Genomic DNA, 23,596 nt, shown 5'->3' with positions numbered 1-23,596 from the left:
TCAACCCCATTAGTCTTGACTGTGTCACAGATTTGCAAGAACTCAGCTAAAAACTGATGAGGATCTTCCATTGGAAGTCCATGGAACTTGCAATTCTGTTGCATTAGAGAAACTAATTGAGGCTTAAGCTCAAAGTTGTTTGCTCCAATGGCAGGGATAGAGATGCTTCTCCCATAGAAGTCGGGAGTAGGTGCAGTAAAGTCACCCAGCACCTTCCTTGCATTGTTGGCATTGTTGTTGTTTTCGGCTGCCATGTGTTCTTCTTCCTTGAAGAATTCGGTCAGGTGCTCTAAAGAGAGTTGTGCTTTGGCTTCTCTTAGCTTTCTCTTCAAGGTCCTTTCAGGTTCAGGATCAGCCTCAACAAGAATGCCTTTGTCCTTGCTCCTGCTCATAAGATAGAGAAGAGAGCAAGAAAATGTGGAATCCTCTATGTCACAGTATAGAGATTCCTTTAGGTGTCAGAGGAAAAGAAGAGTAGAAGACAGAAGTGGAAAATTCGAACTTAACAAAGAAGATAGAGTTCGAATTTTGCCTTAAGGGATAGTGTTAGTCCAAAAATAGAAGGATGTGAGAAGGAGGGAAGTAATTTTCGAAAATTAAGTGAAAAATTTTGAAAACATTTTTGAAAAACATTACTTAATTTTCGAAAATGAAAATGGAAAAGAAATCAAGTGATTTTTGAAAAAGATTTTGAAATTAGAAATCAAAAAGATTTTATTGAAAACTATTTTGAAAAAGATGTGGTTAAGAAGATATGATTGATTTTAAAAAAATGTGATTGAGAAGATATGATTTGAAAAACATTTTAAAAAGATTTGATTTGAAAATTAAAAACTTGACTAACAAGAAAAGATATGATTCAATCATTAAACCTTTCTCAACAGAAAAGGCAACATACTTGAAATGTTGAATCAAATCATTAATTGATAGTAAGTATCTTTGAAAAAGGAAAGGAGTTAATTTTGAAAAAGATTTGATTGAAAATTGATTTGAAAAAGATTTGATTTTGAAAAGATTTTGAAAACTTAAAAAAATCTGATTTGGAAACAAAATCTTCCTCCCTTAGCCATCCTGGCGTTAAACGCCCAGAATGGTATACATTCTGGCGTTTAACGCCCAAAATGCTACCCTTTTGGGCGTTAAACGCCCAACCAGGTACCCTGGCTGGCGTTTAAACGCCAGTCTGTCCTTCTTCACTGGGCGTTTTGAACGCCCAGCTTTTTCTGTGCAATTCCTCTGCTGTATGTTCTGAATCTTCAATTCTCTGTATTATTGACTTGAAAAGACACAAATTAAAAATATTTTTGGATTTTTAATAATAAAGACAAACCAAAATGCAACAAGAATCAAATAACAATGCATGCAAGACACCAAACTTAGCAGTTTGTAAACTACTGACACTAACAAAATGAAAATGCATATGAGACACACAAAACAATCAAGTCAAATTGAATTCAAAGATCAGAGTAAGTAAATCATCAAGAACATCTTGAAGATCACCAAGATACATGAATGCATGCAATTGACACCAAACTTATGATGAGACTCTAGACTCAAACAAGAAATATTTTTGGATTTTATAATTTTGTGAAATTTTTTTTTTTGTGTTTTTCGAAAATTAAATGGAAAAAGATATCAAAATTCTTAATGAGAATTCCAGGAATCAGTGCAATGCTAGTCTAAGACTCCGGTCCAGGAATTAGACATGGCTTCACAGCCAGCCAAGCTTTCAGAGAAAGCTTCGGTCCAAAACACTAGACATGGCCAGAGGCCAGCCAAGCCTTAGCAAATCACTGCTCCAAAAGCAAGATTGATACGAAATCAACAAGCTCTTGTGGTGATGAGTTGAAACCTCGGTCCAATGAAATTAGACATGGCTTCTCAGCCAGCCAGATTTCAACAAATCATCATGAAACTCTAGAATTCATCTTCAAGAATTTCGAAAAAAAAAAATAAATACCTAATCTAAGCAACAAGATGAACCGTCAGTTGTCCAGCCTAAACAATCCCGGGCAATAACACCAAAACTTGATGTTGTTGCCGGATCTTGGCACTGATGTTACCAAAGCTTGCTCAAAACTTGAACAATCCCCGGCAACGGCGCCAAAAACTTGGTGGGCGAAATTGTGAACTATACTTTTTCACAACTCTCATAATCCCCGGTAATGGCTCCAAAAACGTGGTAGCTCAATACCATGGCATTACACAACTTCGCACAACTAACCAGCAAGTGCACTGGGTCGTCCAAGTAATAAACCTTACGTGAGTAAGGGTCGATCCCACGGAGATTGTTAGTATTGAAGCAAGCTATGGTCATTTTGTAAATCTTAGTCAGGCAAACTCAAATGATAATGATGATGAATGAAAATAACACAAAGGTAAAGATAGAGATACTTATGTAATTCATTGGTGAGAACTTCAGATAAGCGCATGAAGATGCCTTCCCTTCTGTCTCTCTGCTTTCCTACTGCCTTCACCCAATCCTTCCTACTCCTTTCCATGGCAAGCTCGTGTAGGGTTTCACTGTTGTCAGCAGCTACCTCCCATCCTCGCAGTGAAAGCTAATGCACACACTCTGTCACAGTGCTGCCAATCACCGGTGTGGTTCCCTCCCCTACCGGAATAGAATCCAGTGATTCTTTTGCGTCTGTCACTAACGCCCAGTAGGTTACAGGTTTGAAGCACGTCACAGTCATTCAGTCATTGAATCCTACTCAGAATACCACAGACAAGGTTTAGACCTTCCAGATTCTCTTGAATGCCGCCATCAGGTCCTGCCTATACCACGAAGATTCCGATTAAAGAATCCAAGAGATATTCACTAGAGCCTTGGTTGCTTGTAGAACAAGAATGGTTGACAGTCACCTTATTCATAGGTGAGAATGATGATGCGTGTCACGGATCATCACATTCATCAAGTTGAAGAACAAGTGATATCTTGGAATGAGAACAAGCGGAATTGAATGGAAGAACAATAGTAATTGCATTAATACTCGAGGTACAGCAGAGCTCCACACCTTAATCTATGGTGTGTAGAAGCTCCACCGTTGAAAATACATAAGCATAAGGTCTAGGCATGGCCGAATGGCCAGCCTCCCAATGATCTAAGAACACAATGTCCAAAGATGATCTAGAGATCTAAAGTGATCAAAAGATATAAAGATCCAAAGATTTCTAATACAATAGCAAAAGGTCCTACTTATAAGAAACTAGTAGCCTAAGGTGTACAGAAATGAGTAAATGACATAAAAATCCTCTTCCGGGCCCACTTGGTGTGTGCTTGGGCTGAGCAATGAAGCAAATTTCGTGTAGAGACTCTTCTTGGAGTTAAACGCCAGCTTTGGTGCCAGTTTGGGCGTTTAACTCCCATTTGGGTGCCAGTTCCAGCGTTTAACGCTGGGATTTCTTGAGGTGACTTTGAACGCCGGTTTGGGCCATCAAATCTTGGGCAAAGTATGGACTATCATATATTGCTGGAAAGCCCAGGATGTCTACTTTCCAACGCCGTTGAGAGCGCGCCAATTGGGCTTCTGTAGCTCCAAAAAATCCACTTCAAGTGCAGGGAGGTCAGAATCCAACAGCATCTGCAGTCCTTTTTGGTCTCTGAATCAGATTTTTGCTCAGGTCCCTCAATTTCAGCCAGAAAATACCTGAAATCACAGAAAAACACACAAACTCATAGTGAAGTCCAGAAAAGTGAATTTTAACTAAAACTAATAAAAATATACTAAAAACTAACTAGATCATACCAAAAACATACTAAAAACAATGCCAAAAAGTATACAAATTATCCGCTCATCAATCACTCAGGGGGCTGGCCATTCGGCCATGCCTGAACCTTTTACTTATGTATTTTCAACAGTGGAGTTTCTGCACACCATAGATTAAGGGTGTGGAGCTCTGCTGTACCTCAAGTTTCAATACAATTATTATTACTTTCTATTCAATTCTCTTCTACCCTTATTCCAAGATATACGTTATACTTAACTTTGATGAATGTGATGATCCGTGACACTCATCATCATTCTCACCTATGAACGCGCGTGACTGACAACCACTTCCGTTCTACTCTAGGCCGGGCGCATATCTCTTAGATTCCCCAACAGAATCTTCGTGGTATAAGTTAGATAGATGGCGGCATTCATGAGGATCCGGAAAGTCTAAACCTTGTCTATGACATTCCGAGTAGGATTCTGGGATTGAATGACTGTGACGAGCTTCAAACTCCTGAAGGCTAGGCGTGATGACAAACGCAAAAGAATCAAGGGATTCTATTCCAACCTGATTGAGAACCGACAGATGATTAGCCGTGCTGTGACAGAGCATAGGAACGTTTTCACTAAGAGGATGGGATCTAGCCATTGACAACGGTAATGCCCTACATATAGCTTGCCATGGAAAGGAGTAGGAAGGATTGGATGAATGTAATAAGAAAGTAGAGATTCAAGAGGAGCACAGCATCTCCATACGCCTATCTAAAATTCCCACTATTGATTTACATAAGTATTTCTATCCCTTTTATTTTCTATTTATTATTAATTTTCGAACTCATCATAAACCAATTTAATCTGCCTAACTGAGATTTACAAGGTGACCATAGCTTCTTCATACCAACAATCTCTGTGGGATCGACCCTTACTCACGTAAGGTATTACTTGGATGACCCAGTACACTTGCTGGTTAAGTTGAACGGAGTTATGATCACACCAGGGATTATTAAGATCCCAATTTATCACACCATGATCTCTTTGGGGTATTTTTGATTTCATACAAATACAAAGAGACCAATTTTGAGGATCACAATTTCGTCAACCAGACAGCTCGGATAATTCGGGGGACCCTGGACAAAACCAGAAAATATCTTGGACAATTCGGGGGACCCTGGACAAAAACAGAAAACAGCTCGGACAAATCGGGGAACATGAAGTCCGACACATACCTCAGGAGCAGAATGCCCGAGCTAATGCACTTTCAAAACCAGCCAGCACCAACAGCTCGGACAATTCGGGGATATGAGGTCCGACACATACCTCGGGAGCAGAACGCCCGAGCTGATGCATTTTCAAAACTAGCCAACACCAAACTAGGGGGCAATAACAGAAGCCTCATCCAGGCTACATCACAAGACCACAACAAAGTCAATCTCAGGGATGTACTCAGGGTCAGCCATCGTAACACGCATTAAAAAACTATGGAATCCAGCCAATTAGACATGCCGTCCGGGATCTTAGTATACATCTCAAAGACATAGGTCAACTATGGGGTTACTACCAAACAACTCGGGCAACAACTCGAACAATAACAGCAAAATATCAGGTGTCAAATACAACAGTAAAAGGGAAACCCCAGGACTCACACGAAGGTCCAGGGGCACTCTTTGGAGGCAACAACGGAGCAAAAACCCAAATACAAAGTCAAAGCTTTACATCAAAAAGCATGCCAGACTTCCACATTGCCCCACCAGAGGAGCTCATCAGTGTAACATCACCTTGGCCGTTTGCAAAGAGGGGACTCGACCTCCTCGAACTATTTCCCCAAGGATTGGGACAAGTCAAGTTCCTCATTGTAGGGGTGTTCATAAAATGGATTGAGGCAGAGCCCCTAGCTAGTGCCACTGCTCAAAGAAGTCAGAAATTTTTGTACAGAAACATTATTACAAGCACCAATTCACATCCGTAAAACACCCACAAGCCAATGGACAAGCAGAAGCTGCCAACAAAGTCATACTAGCTAGGTTAAAACAGAGACTACAGGACGTAAAGGGAGCTTGGGCTGAAGAGCTCCCACGAGTCCTACGGGCATATCGGACAACTCCACACTTCACCATGGGGGAATCACCATTCCGATTGATTTACGGAATGGAGGCAATGATCCCAGTAGAGATCAAAGAAGGATCCCCCAGAATGATCTTCTACAATGAAGAGGTCAACTCCCAAACCCAAAGGAAAGAACTCGACCTACTTCCAAAAGTCCGAGAGAGAGCTCCGATCAAGGAAGAGGCGTTAAAACGTTGAATGGCCTCAAGATACAATCAGAAGGTAGTACAGCGAAGCTTTGCCAACAACAACCTCATCTTAATCCGAAATGATATCGGAACAACTCGACCTGGAGAAGAAAAGCTAGCAGCCAACTAGAAAGGACCATACCAAGTTGTTTAGAAGAACTGGGGAAAGGTTGCTACAGACTGTCCGAACTCGAAGGGCAAGAGCTACCAAGGGCATGGCATGCCTGCAATCTAAAAAGGGCACCAGGCCGAGATCCAAAAAGATTGCCCGACCTAGAAAGGTAAGTACTAACATGTACACACTCTTATCTTTATATTATTGTTTAAAAGATTGCAGATTCCCTAAAAAGTTTCCTACCAAGACGCCCGACTACGGCAGGTCGGCAAGGTGAAACACCAAAATCACCGCCCGATCACGACAAAGTCGGCAAGATGAAAACCAAACTCATCGTTCGATTACAAAGCGACAAGTCGGCAAGGTGAAAACCAACTTCACCGCCTGACCACGATGAAAACCGAATTCATCATTTGATTTCGACAAAGTGAAAACAAAATTCACTGCTATACCAAGACGCATTAATCTGAAACGCAAATTTCACTGCCGGATCACGACAAGGTCGGCGGGGTGAAAACCAAATTCACCGCCCGATCATGATAAAAGTCGGCAAAGATGAAACCAGAATTCATCACCCGATTTCGACAAGGTCAGCAAAAAAGTGAAAGCAGAGTTCATCGCCCGATTATAAAGCAACAGATCGGCAGAAAGTGAAAAACAATTTCACTGCACGATCACGATAAAGACAACCGTCCGATAAAGGTGAAAACGCGATTCACCCAAAGGACGATCTAGAGATGACAACCACTTTCTACAAATCGGCAAAGATGAACATAGAATAATGTAAGAAGTTATCGAAAGTGATCTAAAAAAGAACCTGACGAGGTCTTACGGATCGCTAAAATAATAACTTAAGGACTGGTTGAACGTTAAGAAGTCGAACCAAGTCAACCCAAGTTATAAGTAAACCCTGGAAAGTGGTCTGGCCAACCCTATTAAAGAGGATTACTTTAACTTAGAAGGGCATGACATAACAAAGTCAGCCCAAAATAAAAAGTTATACAAGTAGTCCCTGAAAGAGATCTGACAAAGATCCAAGAAAGAGGACTACAAAAAATAACTTAAAGGAGACCGACATAACCAAATCGGACTCCTACTACTAAAAAGTTATCAAAGTAATCCTTGAAAGAGATCTGACAAAGATCCAAAAAAGAGGATTACAGAAATAACTTAAAGGAGACCGGCATAACCAAGTCGGACTCCTACCATGTAAAAGTTATGCAAAGTAGTCCCTGAAAGAGTTCTGACAAAGATCCAAGAAAGAGGATTACAGAAATAACTAAGGAGAGCCCGACATGACAAAGTCGGCCCAAATGACAAAAGAGTTATAGAAATAATCCTTGAAAGAGACCTGAACAAGGTCCAAGAAAGAGGATTACAGAAAATAACTCAGGAGAGCCCCGACACGACGAAAGTCGGCCCAAGCGACAAAAGTTATAAAAGTAATCCCTGAAAGAGACTTGAACAAGGTCCAAGAAAGAGGATTACAGACATAACTCAGAAGAGACCGACAAGAAGAAGTCGGACCAAACGAAAGCTACAACTGGACCGTCAAGAAGAAGTCGGACCAACGAAAGCTACAGCTTGGACCGATAAGAAGAAGTCGGACCAACGAAAGCTACAGCTTGGACCGACAAGAAGAAATCGGACCAACGAAAAACGTGCGCTAAAATGGACATAGCTCCGCCCAAAAGGCCACGGCTCCACGACAAGGCTATCAAAATTGTTCAGAATAACTAAGAAGTGTTCTACGAAAACACTAAAAGGTCGTCGGACAAATTAGCCCCAAGGACCACCTCGACCAAGCAGAAAGTGGACAAAATCAGAAGTGATCAAAAGAGGTCGGACAACAAAGTACTGACACTCTACAGAGATTCACAAAAACGGACAAAGACATCTCGCAAACGGCCAGAGGAAGGCCAGGAATGTTTTGCTAAAAGGTACGAAGTCTTGAAAAAAGACACTACTTAAAAAGCGAAAAGCACAGCCTCAAAGACAGGGCTAAAAAGTCATCCAAACAAACTATAAAAAGGTTCCCCATCGGAACACTACCTAAAAAGTTGTTGGATTATGACTAAAAAGCCCGAACAGCGAAGACAAACAAGTCGGAAGAAGGCTGAAAAGTCCCCTCAACAAAGTAAAAGGGGCAATATCAGACTCGCACAAGGAGAAACTATTCAAAGATCGACCAAAGTCAGGATGCTTGAGCACGACTTCCCCGAAGAGATCGAAACTCTGAAAGCACGGTCTCACGGAAAAGTCCGAACGCAAGCAGGGGCAAAGTCATACAAGTCGACGTCAGCTAAAGAAGAGGTGCAAGTATGATCTCAAAAAAAAAAAACAAAGCCATAAAGGTTCGAAAACAACCTAAGGCTCAAATGTGCTCAGCCAAAAGGGATACAACTCCACTCAAAGAAGGCACAATCTCAAACAGGGCTATGAATGTCATCTGAGACTAAAAAAGGTTCTACATAAAGAACACTAAAAAAGTCATTGGACAAATCACTAAAAGTCCGGATATCAAGCCGCAAGGACAACTTCGCCAAAGCAGAGGGTTGTCAACACAGACTTAAAGCAAGGCGTGATCCAGAAGGCAAGGGTAGAAAACCCACGTTACCACTCAAAAGAGGTTGGACTATCAAGTACCAAACCTCTAGAAAATCTACAAAGATTGCGAAGCAATGAAGAAACAAGCCAGACAGATGCTTGAGCACGACTTCCAAAGAGATCGAAGCTCTGAAAAGCATGATCTCATGGAAAGATCGAACTCAAGCAGGGACACTGTTCATACCTTGGGTCAAGCTGTCCGACCCAGGATGTTTAGCGACAAGCCGACCGACCTCTTCAGGTCAGACTATCCGACCTCTTGTCAAAGAGCTCGGTCAAATGCCCGACCTCTTCTCAAAGAGCTCGGCCAACTCGCCAAAGGAGCCCAAAGCAGGCCCAAAACGAAGGAACACAGCCCAATCTAAAGGCAGCCAAAGCCCAGAAAGATAAAGGCGGTTCCCTTGAAGATAAGATGACCTCACTTAAAGATAAGATAAAGATAAGATAAGATAACTAACTTATCTTATCCACAGGAGGCCACATCTCACCATTATAAATATACTGGAGCACCCAGGTATAACTCATACTCTGATTCTACTCAATACCTGCTTAATACCCTTGCTAACTTAAGCATCGGAGTCCCTTGCAGGTACCCCCCACCCTCCGGGGACACAGGATCAGCACCACCACCAAGTCCAACAAATCGGACACATCAGTTCCGACCGTCGTACACCTGTCGGACACGTCGGCTCCGACCAACACAGAAGATCTCGTCCGAGATCGACCTACAGTTTCAGGCAACCCTCGGAACAGGTAGTTTGATGGAAATGGTGATAGAGTTAGTAATGTGAGGATAAAATAGTCAAACGAATAATTTTAAAAATAATTTTAACATTGAGAATTATTTTTAATAAAAATAAAAAGGTTAAAGATGATTTTAATTTTGTCCCAAAACTTAAAAACTAAAATAATACTTATCATTTTTAGTTATCTTCTTAACTAGTAAGTAAAATAGTTTTACACTATCATCAACTTGAGATTATGTTGATGAATTACAAAGCCGTTAAGTTAAATTGGCATCAATAATTTCTTTTAAGAATAGATTGGTATCAATTTTAAAATTGTTCTTGCGTAAATTGACTGGATATGGCTAATCTTCTTGGCAGCTGACTCTGAGCTTTTAACCTCAATTCCGAGCTTGTTGCCTGAGTATCCGAGCTTTATATCTAGAGAGTATATCTTGTTGCGGATAGAACAAAAGGGGAGGGTACCTGCAAAAGGCACTCCGATATTTAAGTCAGTTCAATGTATATTCGTATGGATTGTCCAAAGATAAGATACCTTACCTTTTTTATATGTGAGGTGAGGTATTAACAGTTCTCACTACAGCAGATACGAAAGATAGCGGTGGTTAATTGGCGGCTATTTATCAAACCGCCACAAATGGGCAAGATTGGGGTGATTATGGAAGCGGTTTGCATTTTAGCTACAAAAGAAACCAAGATAACGGTGGTTATCTTCCCAATTGTCGCAAATCAAATCAAGAAGAGAGCCAAAAGCCCTAAGTGTTCCATCACTCACTCGACCAAGTTCAGAGCTCTGAAGTCTGAATGACTCCCCTTTCTCTAACCCTTGCTTCGTTTGGACCATCAACGCAGCACCACCATCAATCATCACCCCCAGTGTCTCTGTCAGAACCACAGAACCACTACTATCATTTTCTTCTTCTTTCCCCCTTCTTTTTTCTTCTTCTCCCACCTTCGTCGAATAACCCCTGTGAAAGCCCTTTCTCTCTTTCTCTTCCCTTGTCTCCTGCCTTTTTTGTCTCGCCACCGGCTACCATTCAGCACCGCCACTACCATCTTCTTCTCCTCCTTACAACCTCGCACTGTGGCTCTCTAGCTCGCCCTGCCTCCCTCATTTCCAGTTGCAAAATTAGAACAGAGCCACTCTAGTTCCAGCGAGTTGCACAGCAGTGCCTGGTCACTACCACTACATCCCTCTCTCCTATGGTCTTGCTCTGTTCTTTAACTCAGGTTCTCAAATCACCTTTTCTTCTATGTTTTAGTTAATTTAAGATTAGTTATATGTTGATTCTAATGTTAATTTAATTTGGTTAAGATTATTTGCTATTGTTAGTTGAGTTTAGGTTAGAATTAGGATTTTCTGATTAGAATTAGTATTAGTTTATACATAGTTAAACATGCTGTTAAAATCTTTTTGAGTTTGAATTTTAATTTGTTTGGATTGATTGACTGATACTTTGCTGAATCATTACGAAATGCTGCTGATTTTTCATGTCATTGGTTCTGAATTTTGAATTGGTGCTGCAAAGAATACTTGTTAGTGCTATTTTGTGTTGTTTATACTTTTGCATGTCAAGTGTTCGACAATATGCCAAGGATTTTGAATATGTTTTAAAGTTCTATGTAGATATAATCTATGATAAGGACACTATGGATGGCAATGTTTGATCTATTTAGTGCACCCAACCTAATGAGATATGGCTTGGTTGTTGTTGTATTATTCTGGCTAGAGAAAATTTTGTTTCTTGGTATATAACTCTGTAGTGTATTATTGCTACTAGCATAATCTCTTTTGTTTGTACTAACAACTGACTCCATATTTTATTGCAAAAATTGCATAATCTTGTGGTTATGATATGCAGAAAAATATCAGATATGTATGCTAAAAAATATCATATATGAATTACCAGATATGTACTTCCTCAGTCCTCATTTCTTATAATTTGCGAAGTTTCTTGCTCAGCGTATATTTTTGGTGACAATTGTAACACACAACCAATGCAAGCAGCATCTCTATCTCAAACCTTCATCGTAAATCCAACTCCATAGGTTATTCTTCTTCTTCTATTCTGAGAGAAGTTAGTAATCGTAGTTTATTTATTTCAAAATACATATTTTTTGGCAGCTACAGGTGGCCAGATGCAAGCATAGAGTATATGAATTCATAATCCCTACCATGAATTTTACATGTCTGCCTTCTTCATGGAAGTTTAGACATGCTACAATAAAAAGGCACTGTTGCTTTCTTTATTTCAAATTGTGTCATTGTTTGTGCGAGTTCAAATTGCTGAAATTCATTTATATTAAATTTGAAATGTTCAGGGAACACGTTAGACGATGTATTCCTAATGCTGCCGTTTTATCAGGTGCTAGTCTTCCTAAGCTCAAATCATTTTAATTGAAACTCTTGATTTTTATGAAAACAATTTCTCTTGGACTTCGATTTTTCTTGTTGTAGATGCTGAAATTACTTCTGCACAGTTCGAGGAATTCTCTATCTCTGTTCGTGACATCAGTGATTCTAAAAAACTAAAGGTACATACAGGCACAACCTTTAATCGAAACAAGTTTAAATGACCAGAGAAGGAATATGCAAGGCCAGCAGGGTAGAATCATGAAATAATTGTTTAGATATATGTACAATATGATAATTACATTATTCAATAAAAGCATATGCAAGCTTATAATTTTTCTCAAAAGCATAGTGTGTGTTTGGATAAGTCTTTCGACAAAAAGATGGAGTTCAGGAACACATACAATTTTCTGTTGTATTCTTTTACACGTTTAGTAATGTGCAATTGGTTGTTACACTATCCCACACATGTAATTTCTAGGGTTGCATAGTCATGGTTTCCTTATGCCTGTAAATTTTAAATGGTGAATGCTTCTGTTCAAATAAGCATAAAGGTATCTGGAAGCAAAACTCAACAGATCTTTGATGTTGTCTTTGGGAAAATGGTTGCAGCAGCACAACCAATTCTGGGATTCCGAAGAGTAAAAAGAGGTGAAGTATCTGTCGATTTATATATCAGATATGTTAGTATATTATAAGTAGATTTATCAAACTGGCTAAGTATGTTAACTGCTAAGTGAGTAACATCAAAAGGAATCTTGCACTGACTTAGTTATGAACATGTATATGTAGCTTATATTGTGAATTTTTTTTAAATATGCATGCTTCTGGGTTTTTGTCCTAGTATTTCTTATTACTTTGCTTGATGTTAGAGAAGTTAAGTAAGCTATCTTTTATGTTGTATTACGGTGTTATTTGTAATCAATTTTGATTTTTTTGTGTGTTGTGACAGGTTTGTCAACAATATGAATTTTATAATGATAAAAAGTCTGAAAAATCTATTAAGTTCAATGCGTTGTTGACTACATATGAAGTATTTTTGAAAGACAAGGTTGTTCTCTCCAAGATCATATGGAGTTATCTTATGGTAGATGAGACTCATAGACTAAAAAATAGTGAGGTGCAGCAATATGCAACACTTTCAAAGCTAATTCTCATTTACTATTATGTTTTCTGTTGCTGGTGGAATTTTCTTGTATATGCTTCAGCCAAATAATACACGATCTTTCTGATTCTATATTATTATGCAACTTCTTCTTAATTTTGTTTATTCAGTGTTCTTTAATACTAATATCTAAAGTTTAATAAAAAAAATTGTAAAGAGAATATGTTATAATAAAGAAAAATGGTGTAAACTATTGTAATTATTTAGTTTTTTTATAAGCCCAGGTATGAAATTGTGGCAATTCAAAATCGTCATATGTTTTTAAAAAAACCTACATAGATTTATAGCGATTTTAAAACCGCCGCAAATTTTTTTAAAATCCATTGACCAGCAAAATCAATTATCTGATTTGCTGCAATTGTGTCAGCGGTTTGTTATAACTATCGCAACATCAAATCTCCACTCCGTAACTCGCAATGTTTCTGGAACTGCTAGTATGTCATTTTGCGACGATTTAAAACTGCCGCAAATTCATCAAAAACCGCCGCTATTCGGTGTGTCTCTTGTAGTGTATGCTTTTAGCAATCATTTTTATTGAAGAATAGTAATACCATATCCAAACATTATGATATTTGTTATGGTGTTCGAATCTGAATTATAACATTTGGACGAGTTATAACGCATGGAGCCGAGTTATAACGTGTGAAACCGATTTATAGCTTTTTAATTGGATTATAACAGCCATATCACAGCTCCAAGCTTGGCCTGACAATATTTTAATAAAGCAAGTTGAGCTTTTGATGAGTTATAACTCGGCGAGTGTGATGATTATAAAGCTCCCAGTTCAACATACTTTATTAAAAATAAGAATTTAAAAGAAACAATAAATGATTAAAAGAATAGGCAGTTAGGTAAAGAGAGAGAAACATTTAATGGCATTAAAATAATGGTTTAGCTTTCCCATTTACCAATGCCATCTGTACCATTGATTTGACTGATGGCAACGGTCATGATTGTGTAGATGGAACTCAATCGATTTGTTAGTGTTGGGTGTAATTATGTTTTTGGAATCCAAATGGTTTTGGTAAATATAACTTTGCTTGTATAAAAAAACGTTGCGAAAGGTATTGATAAGGACATGAGTAAAAGAGGTACGTATATGGTTTTATTCTTATTGTTTTATTTTGCTTTTTTCTTCTGCCTTTGTTTTCTGGTTTTGTGAAGAATGGGTATTGACAAAGATAAAAAGACAGAGATTGATTGGTCGTATGAGTGCGTGAGTTAAGACGTGAAAATACGGGGTTCGTTGTTTGTTGATAGCTAGTGAGAATGTTAGTGAAATAGATGTCACAAAGATAGTGAGGGTAGGACCTGGAGTCTGTTTGGAGTTGCTACCGTGTTCTAGGTCTGTCTGTGTATTTCAAAGGGGAAATGGTTTTGAATTCTTTTACATGCATAGTTGTGAGTCGGATGAATTGCGGGTTAAGCTTCCATTTACAAACTTTCAATGCAATATTTTGAATCAATTGAACTGTGCCCTATAGCAGCTTCACCCTAATTAATGGGTTGGCGTTTTTGCGATGTTTCAAGATTTTGATGGAGTTTTTGGATGAAAAACCTTCATTGGAGTTGTTCTTCTCTATGTTTCACGCAAAAGGGGTTTGGAAGGGGGGTTGGCTGAACTTGAATAGCAAACCGGGTTTTTCTGTGTTTAAGTTATATAAGTCATCGTTCAAAGACTTCAAATTAAAGACATGTATTTGAAAGTCAGAAGTGCTGAGGATGTTTTTCCGTTTTACTTGGATGAGAATTTAGTGAAGAAGTTTCCTCAATGGTGGTGTTCTGAGTCGCAACATATTTTGGGCTTTGAAAAGATTAGTCGGAGAAATGAGTGTTTTATTGAATATTTGGTGGAGGTTGTTGACAGAAAGAATCTAATATCTGTTTTTGAATTACTTCTATGAGAAGAGGATAAGCAAGCTGTAATAAGTTATTTGGGTGAGTTTGGTAAATATGATTAGGTAGTCATGGCTTTAAATGCCGAGAATTTGTTGACTGTTTGTTTGTTTTTGTACTAGGTGGAAAGTATCCTAGGGCTTCCGCTGCTAGTTTGAGAGCTCAGTTTAAGAGCAAAAATTTGGAAAAGAGGGTTCGTCATCAAACTCGGATAAGGGAGTTGGGGAAGGTAAGGTGAACCAAACTCAGCCAAGGCGAAAGAAAATCATATTCAAGAAAAGAAAATCAGATTTTATTGATATTGATTTATCCGAGGACTTGACTGAGAAGGGTAAAGAGATACCTTTGGAGGAGATGAATGCTTTTATGGAGAATCAGAAGAAACTTCATAGTTTTGCCGATGATGTCGATCCATCTTCTGTTTGGGGAAAGATTTTCCTTTTATGGTTATGACTGATGAGGTCTGTCAATTGTCGGCCGATGTGGCCTTGGGGAATGAAGTTGGAGACATCGCCATTGATCAGTATATGCAGTTATGACTTGTTTTTCTTTTTGTTTGATGTTGGTTTGATTGTGTATAAGTGTGTGTTGTTTTTTTTAGGTGCTTGGTTTGCGTTTGACTAGCCTTGGTCGGAGCCAAGAAGTTAAGCACAAGAAGTTGTTAGGGCAGATTAAAGAACTGAGCAAGTTGAGGGGCGAATTGGCTCTAAAGAAGAATTTAATTTCAGATTTGGAGGGTAAGCTTCTGAAAAAGGAAGAAGAATTGAAGGTGATGAAGGATAATTATGAAAAGGAGGCTGAATTATTGAAAAAGAAAGAAAGCGATCTGTCTAGTATGAAGGATCAAGTAATCAAGGTTATTGTGAAATTAAAGGAGTTGGAGAAAAATAAGGAAACAAAAATATTGGATTTGTTTGTTGAGGGTTTTGAGCGTGTTGTGCTGCAAGCGAAATTTTTGGTACCTGACTATGATTTTTCTCAGATGGAGCCAGGGAAAATTGTTTGGGATGGCGCTTCAGTAGATGTTGATGAAGGAGCCGAGGGAGATGAGAATCTTGGATAGTGAATTTGTGTTTGTAAGTTTTGTTGCTTTTTTAGTTTATGTTGATAAAGACTGTATGTTATTTTGAATATGTTTGCTCTATAGAGAGCTTACGACTTTGTTGATTTTGTGATTATGTTTGGAATCTTTAGCTTGTTTAAGAAGTGTTACTCTTGAATTTTGGTTGGGTCTGATTTGATTAGTAGTTATTGTATTTGATTGTTTGGTTGATACCAATCAGTTGCGATATTAGGAGTTTGAAATCCAAATATGTTGGATAAGATTAGAAATGAGCGTTTAGCATTTGCGTTTGATAAAATTTGCATGACGTAAGTCATTAGTTGTTTGTTTGATAGTTATATCTCGGAGAGATATAGATCGGAAGTGGAGACTCATTGATAAGATAAATATGAAGATAGAAAAATGTATAAAATTATCGGCCTTTGTGTACAAAGGTGTAATTAGGCTTGCCTCGTTAAAACCTCTCCAAGCAAAATCCTTTTGAAAAAAATCTTGTGAGTAGGAAAAAGAGTACAAGTCTGGCCCTGACTTTTAACTATAATAAAGCTTTAAAGAGGATATATTCCAAGTGTTGGGTAAAATAATACCATTTAAAGATTGCAAACGATATGCACCATTTCCTAGGATTTCAATAACTCGAAAAGGACCTTCCCAATTTGCGGCTAGTTTCCATGTGCTAGAGGTCTTCTAGCTTATTCAGTTTTCCTTAGTACCAGGTTGTTGACTTGAAAAGATCGGGGGTGTACTTTTTGATCGTATCGCCGGGCTATATGCTGCTGCATAGATCGGTGTCAGAGGATTGCTATTTCTCGGATTTCTTCTATAGTGTCTAAGTCAATTTGCCGAGCAGTATCTTGTAATTGTTGATTGATAATTTGAGTTCGGATGGATGACTGAGAGATCTCCACAGGGATCATGACTTCAGACCCATACACCAATCGGAAGGATGTTTCCTTGGTTGTTGAGTGGATAGTATTGTTGTAGTCCCATATAATTTATGGTACGAGCTCGGGGCCACAATCCTTTGTGTCGTCTAATTTATTCCATAAAGCGTGTAGAATGATCTTGTTGGCTGCTTCTGCTAAGTCATTTGTTTGTGGGTGTTCCACTGAAGAGAAGTGTTGTGCTATTTTTAGGTTCTACAAAAAAAGATGTAAATTTTTTATCAGCAAACTGACAACCATTGTCAGTGATAATATGTCAAGGTATGCTAAATCTGCATATGATATACTTCCAAACAAAAGAAATCATTTGTTGAGATGTTATCTTAGCTAGGGGTTGAGCTTCAATCCACTTTGAGAAATAATCGATAGCGACGATTAAAAATTTTACCTATCTGCACCAGGAAAAAGGCCGAGGATATCAAACCCCTATTGGTAAAATGGCTAACTTACCTCGGAATAATGTAATAACTTGGCTGGAATATGTGTTATCGGAGAATGCTTTTGACAATTAGGACAAATTTTCACTTTGGTATTGCAATCCTGTTGTAAGGTCAGTTAGAAAAATTTAGCATGAAATTATTTTGGAGGATAGCCTCTGAGCCTCCGACATGGGTTCCACGAATGCCTTTATGTGCCTCATTTATAGCTAGGTCGGCTTTCGACTTGGAGAGGAATTTTAACAAAGAACGAGAAAAACTTTGTTTATATAGAAGATTATTAAATAAAGTGAAGAAAGACACCTATTGTCAGAATTTCTGAACATTTTCAATACCTTGGGGAATGTTCCATTTTTGAGATATTCTATATAAGGTCGTCGCCAATCTTCTTTTTGAGTGACACTTAAAACCTCAGTTAGATCGATACTTAGTTTAAGTACAGTTGTTATGCTTTTAGTAATCATTTTTATTGAAGAATAGTAATATCATATCACGACGTTATAATTTTTGTTATGGTGTTCGAATCTGAATTATAACGTTTGGACGAATTATAACGCATGAAGCCGAGTTATAACGTGCGAAGCTAATTTATAGCTTTCTAATTGGGTTATAACAGCCATTTCAAAAATGTTAAAACTAAAAAATATAAACATTTACTCATAAATTATTATTTGTAGCTTGAAGATTGAATATACTTTTTGTTTCTAAAATTTTATTCTCTCGGAACCACAACAAAAGTTAAAAATCAATCTAAGTGTAATCCAAATAATAATAAATAAATAAATAAATAACAAGTATAATGTATTTACCGAAACCCAGAACTTTCCCCAGGATGGAATAGTCACTAATCCACCATGGTCAAGGATCCACTTTCTGGCTCTGGCCATCGGCATGTCTTGATGATGTTCAAGTTTTTCTCCAAGTATTCTCAATGCAATGTAACTCAATCCTGATCCAAACATTGTGCTGTGACCTTCTATATGGAACCCCCATCCACCATCTTCGTTCTGTTTCATGATTGTGGCAACCAACAATTATATATTGGTTGGTCTTTTCACTTATAACCAAATTAAGTAGTGGACAGATATATTTATTTATTGAAAAGAAAAAATCATCGAATCTCTAACCCATGCATGGATTCTCTGTGAAGTGAAAAAATGTACCTACATGGTGATTATACAAATATCGAATAATTTCTTCCTTGTGTTCTGGTCCTATAACTTCATCAAGGGATCCTGTAATATATAATGTCATTATCTGCAGTAATTAACAACAATTTTAACATCAATAAGTATTTCCGTATAAGATAAAATAAATAAATTATATAAAAATTTTAGTATAAGATAAATAAAAAAAACATGTATAACTTGTTTATTACATATATTTTTTATCTATATCTATATCTATATCTATATATATATATATATATATATATATATATATATATATATATATATATATATATATATCATTTTAGGCTTTTAAAAAAGGTGATATCATAATATAGTATTAGAATTTTTATGACTTAAAGACTTAAAGTTCGATTTTTATTGATTTTTTTTTAAAAAATTAATATAAGACCAATAAAAAAAGCTTACGTAAATAATTCACTCAAACCAAAAGAAAATTTTGTGTGAAAAAATGTGTTAACGATATATAAAATTAAGAGCAATGCTAGAGGGCCAGCAATTTTTGTGATTGTTAGCCATCAACTAGCCATCAATGATGATTTGATAGTGTGAGATTGGTGTGAGATTTCAATGGCTCACCTTTCTCTGCTAGTTACATGCTGGCCAAAATTCAATAAAACTGCTGGTTAATTATAAAATTAATTATAAAATCAACCGTTTGGTTAAAACCATTTTTTATTTTATTTTTTACTCAAAAATCAAAATAGAGTAATATTCCAAATTGGTTGCTAAAAAACTTTTAGTCAGATAATTTAGTGTTTAACAAATTTTAATAACCAATTCAGTTTTTATCATTTTATTTTGTTAGATAAATTAATTTTTATGCTATTTTTTATTTAAAAGTTAGACGACTAACTGTTAAACAAATACATCTCTGTTGTTATTCAATAAATATATATCAGTATTAAATTTTTTTTAGAATTTCAAATCAATCCTTCCAAAAAGATAAATGGTATGATGTATAAATTGATTTGTCTACCAAAATAAAAATTTGTAGACTGGTTTAATAATTAAAATTTATTAAAAATTAAAGTGTCTGATCAAAATGTTTTTAAAAAACTCCATAACCAAAACATCCAACTAAAAATTTGTTGCGATTTCGAATCCATGGTCGGGATCACCACCTTTCCTGCAAACTCAAACTCTTCTTCAAACTCTTCTTCGCCCAATTCCTGATAAGCTCTAAGCTCTAATACCATGTAAGAGAAGCTGAGGTGCAGTGATGTGCAAGAACAAGAATATGAAATCTTGAGAGAGAGCAAAAGGAAAACAATGATCTAATTGTGATGTATTAGTCTTTATTAGTAAAAAGGCTGAAGGTCATTATTATTGCCTTATATAGACTAGCACTGCTCAGAGACTCAAAACAAGTAACAGACTATTTTCAGTAGAAAATTTATCTCAATTCTTATTTATGGTCTACTTGTCATAAAAATTAATTACAAATCAACTTTTATGTTATAAACAGTAAATAGGAACTTAAAACATCTCTCTTTTTTATTAGAAGAAACTAGTTTTAGTTTTTATTACAGTTCCACTTAATTAATTAATTAAAATAGTTAAAATTAATATAATTATTATTTTTTACAATAATATTTTTTAAATTTATAAATTCAAAAATAATTCACTATTAAAAATATTAATATTAAAAATTATATATAAAAATAATACACAATATATAATTCAAAATTACATTAATTTGTAAAATTACTTAATATAAAAAATATAATTAAACTTTATAATTTTGTAATGTGGTTAACATTTCAAATTTTATAAATAAAAATAAATAATTCACTAAAAAATTAAATTTAATTTTTTATGTAAATAAATTTAATTAATTATAATTTAATATAATTATTTTAATTATGATTTAAATAATTAATATAAATTATTAATTAAATAAAAATATAATTATTTATTATAATTAATTATGATTTAATTATTTTAATAATATTAACTATAATTTAATATAATTATTTAAATAATAATTAATTAAATAATTATAATAAATAATTAAATTAAATAATTATTTTAAAAATAACTTGTCACATGACAAGTTATTATTGGTAAAATAGAATTCTTTTGGGGGAGAAACTCTTCCTTCTTAAAATTTGTACAAAAATCCATTAACTTTTTTTTCTAATAATTAAAATTTCTGTGTCAGAAAAAAAGTGAAGAAGAAACTCACCGTTAGAGGAGTTCTTATGATTCAAGTAATACAAAATTAGTTAATGTTATTTTATCAGAATTAGTTTTATCTTTGTTAAATGACTTTGACTCAGTTCTATCACGACTCTCTGTACTTAGAGATTCATTTGAAATATTACTCTCAAAAATAATTGTAACTTTATGAATAATTTAAGAAAAATTATAAACGATTTTAATTTTAAAGACTAAAATAGTGCTTACCTCCAATAATATCCTCTGTTAAAAGAGGAAATATTCAGGCCGGAAACGATGGGTATATTATTAGGAATAATTAATTTTACTAATCATTAGATCCATGTAAACGACAGGGTTAATACCCAAAAATGAACGATGATATAATAAATCATATAAAAAAGCTATTATGAATTTGATCGTAGCTAACCAAAGGTTGAACGAAAAACAAAGGGCCAGAAAATTCAGCAGGCCAGTGACCATCATGTGCTTGAATAGAAGAAAAGAAAGTGAGAGATCTTCTCATTGTTGTAATCAATGCTTCTTTTGTTATCTTCTCTTCTTCTCCCACTTTCACTGCTTCTGGAATTTCTCCACGTTGGTTCTCCTTTGTGAGCTGCCAGTTAGTTAATAAATTAACAGTTCAATTAATTAGTGAAACCAAATATCAAATAATTAATAAAGGACGTAACTGGGTCATGAATTTAGAATTTTGTGTTCGACTCTCTCCACCGATATTATCTTTGATTTTAAAAAATTAGGAAGAGCATCAACTGTTATAAACCTGCATCCTCGTTAAGAGATCAGAGCTTTGTTTGATGGAAAATCTATTTTTAGTAAACTCTTGGCGCAGCCTTTCAACCTCGGCACGTTCTTGTGGTGTTCCTGCATTTGGATCAAACTCCCAATGTTGTCTTCCTATGAAATTGTTCCCTGAAACCAGGTTCTTCCCTCCTTCTGCTATCTTTAACTTCCACATCTTATCTTAACTATCCACACACACACAGGAGGTTTTTGTATGCATAAAAAGTAAAGCTTAAGTTTCATCAGGAAGATATATATAGAAATGTGGAATTATTAACCTGAATTAAATCATTTTGGTGAGAATATAAAAAAATGTTGTTTATATATTAAAATTACTCATTATATACTTATGTATATTATATAATAAAAGAATAAAGTGTATTTTTGTCTTTAAAATTTGACAAAAATTTTAAAAATATCCTTAATTTTTATTTTGTTTTAATTTTGTTTTGTCACATAAATTTTCAATTTGTATCAAACATATTCACAAAGACCAATTTAACAATAATTTCATGAGAACAACTCTTAACATAAGCAAATCAAATATAATTTTCATGCATTATTGTTAGATTGGTTTTAAATTTTTTGAAAATTTAATTGTTGAGGATATATTTGTTACAAATTAATTTTTTTTTAAGAAGAAATATTTTTTTAAAATTATATTTTTTATCTACCTCTCTTCCTTTGTCCTTTTTTTTGCGACTAAAAAGTAACAATAAAACAAAAAAAAAAGAAAAAACAAATCTATTATGAATGATACTATATCTGTTATGAATCGAATTCATGAATTACAAATTTTTGTAAGTAGACTTCGTGATCTATAAATGATGATCCTTAAATCATTACAAGTTAGAGCAATTATTTTAAAATTGCTTCCATCTTTAAATAGTTATAGGAAGAAACTTTTACATCTTGGTAAAAACTTCACAATTGAAAAATTACTACGATATCTACGTATAGAGGAGAAAACTAAAAAATGTGATGCTGTGTATCTTTCTCAAAATTTTAAAGTGAATCATATTGGTGAAGACAACACCAATAAGAAGAAAAGAAAGTTCTCAAAAGATTTTAAGCAAGACAAAAAGAGACAAATAAAGAGAATCTTATTATTGTCACAAGAAAAGACATTATATCAAAGAATGTAGACTTCTAAAAAAAGTATTAAAAGTTAATTTAGTGAAAAAAGACCTAATTAAAAAATATAAAATATACATATTGGTATATATATAGTTGCAGAACTCAACATGACAACAAAAGAAAAATCACTTGAATTGTGGTTAAATTTTGGGCTACTATTCATGTTTACAATGATCGCAACTAATTCAAAATATATGAAAAAGTGAACAACACGAAAATCTTGATGGGTAATGACAACTCAGCTAAAGTTTGTGATAAAAAAAACTGTGGAATTAAATTTTAGATCTAGAAAGAAATTAAGTTTAATAAATGTACTTCATGTTTTGAATTTGAGAAAATATTTAGTTTTTGTTAGTCTCTTATATAAGAAAAGGATTTAAAGTTGTAATAGAATCTAATAAAATAATTTTGCTTAAAAATGTTGTATTCATAAAAAAAGATATTGTACTGAAAAAATGTTTAAACTTAGTATTAATAATAAAGTGAATATTTATTTGTTTGTTGTTGATTCTTGTGATTTATTAGCACACTTAAATAATTACAAATCAATTAAATATATGCATAAAAATAACTATATTGATCTCAATAATAAGAATTTTAATAAAAAATGTGATATTTGTATACAATCTAAAATTACTAAGAAACATTTTACTAAAGTTGAAAGAAATATATATTTATTAGAATTAATTTATAGTGGTATTTGTAAATTAAATAATAATATTACTTAAAAAGAAAAAAAATATTTTATAATTTTATTGATAATTATTCTAGATTATTTATGTGTATTTACTTAGAAATAAAGATAAAATTTTTAAAAATTTAAAAAATATAAAATAGAAGTAAAAAATACGTATGATAAGAAAATAAAAGTTTTTTCATAGTGACATCGAAGTGAAGGATATTTTTTTAATGAATTTGATAATTTTTGTGAATTACATGGTATTGTGTATGAATCTTTTACTCCAATATTCTGTT

General features: G+C 35.0%; 1 protein-coding gene across 1 annotated transcript in view; it reads right to left on the bottom strand.

Annotated features, from left to right (window-relative positions):
* LOC112801990 (lupeol synthase-like) overlaps nucleotides 1-21,669 on the bottom strand; it is a 59,846-nt gene extending 38,177 nt beyond the window's left edge. The window contains exons 1-4 of the mRNA XM_025844961.3: nucleotides 21,465-21,669; nucleotides 21,111-21,296; nucleotides 18,498-18,587; nucleotides 18,140-18,337 (exon numbers count right to left, since the gene is read on the bottom strand). Of these exons, the coding sequence (XP_025700746.1) occupies nucleotides 18,140-18,337; nucleotides 18,498-18,587; nucleotides 21,111-21,296; nucleotides 21,465-21,659 (669 nt within the window). The 5' untranslated portion in view covers nucleotides 21,660-21,669. The remainder of the gene's footprint in view (nucleotides 1-18,139; nucleotides 18,338-18,497; nucleotides 18,588-21,110; nucleotides 21,297-21,464) is intronic.
* Nucleotides 21,670-23,596: the final 1,927 nt, after the last annotated feature.

Source organism: Arachis hypogaea, chromosome 5 (genome assembly GCF_003086295.3).
Source record: "Arachis hypogaea cultivar Tifrunner chromosome 5, arahy.Tifrunner.gnm2.J5K5, whole genome shotgun sequence".
NCBI classification, from domain to species: domain Eukaryota; kingdom Viridiplantae; phylum Streptophyta; class Magnoliopsida; order Fabales; family Fabaceae; genus Arachis; species Arachis hypogaea.
The sequence above is the reverse complement of the archived record's forward strand: the minus strand, read 5'-3'. Positions and strand labels throughout refer to the sequence as shown.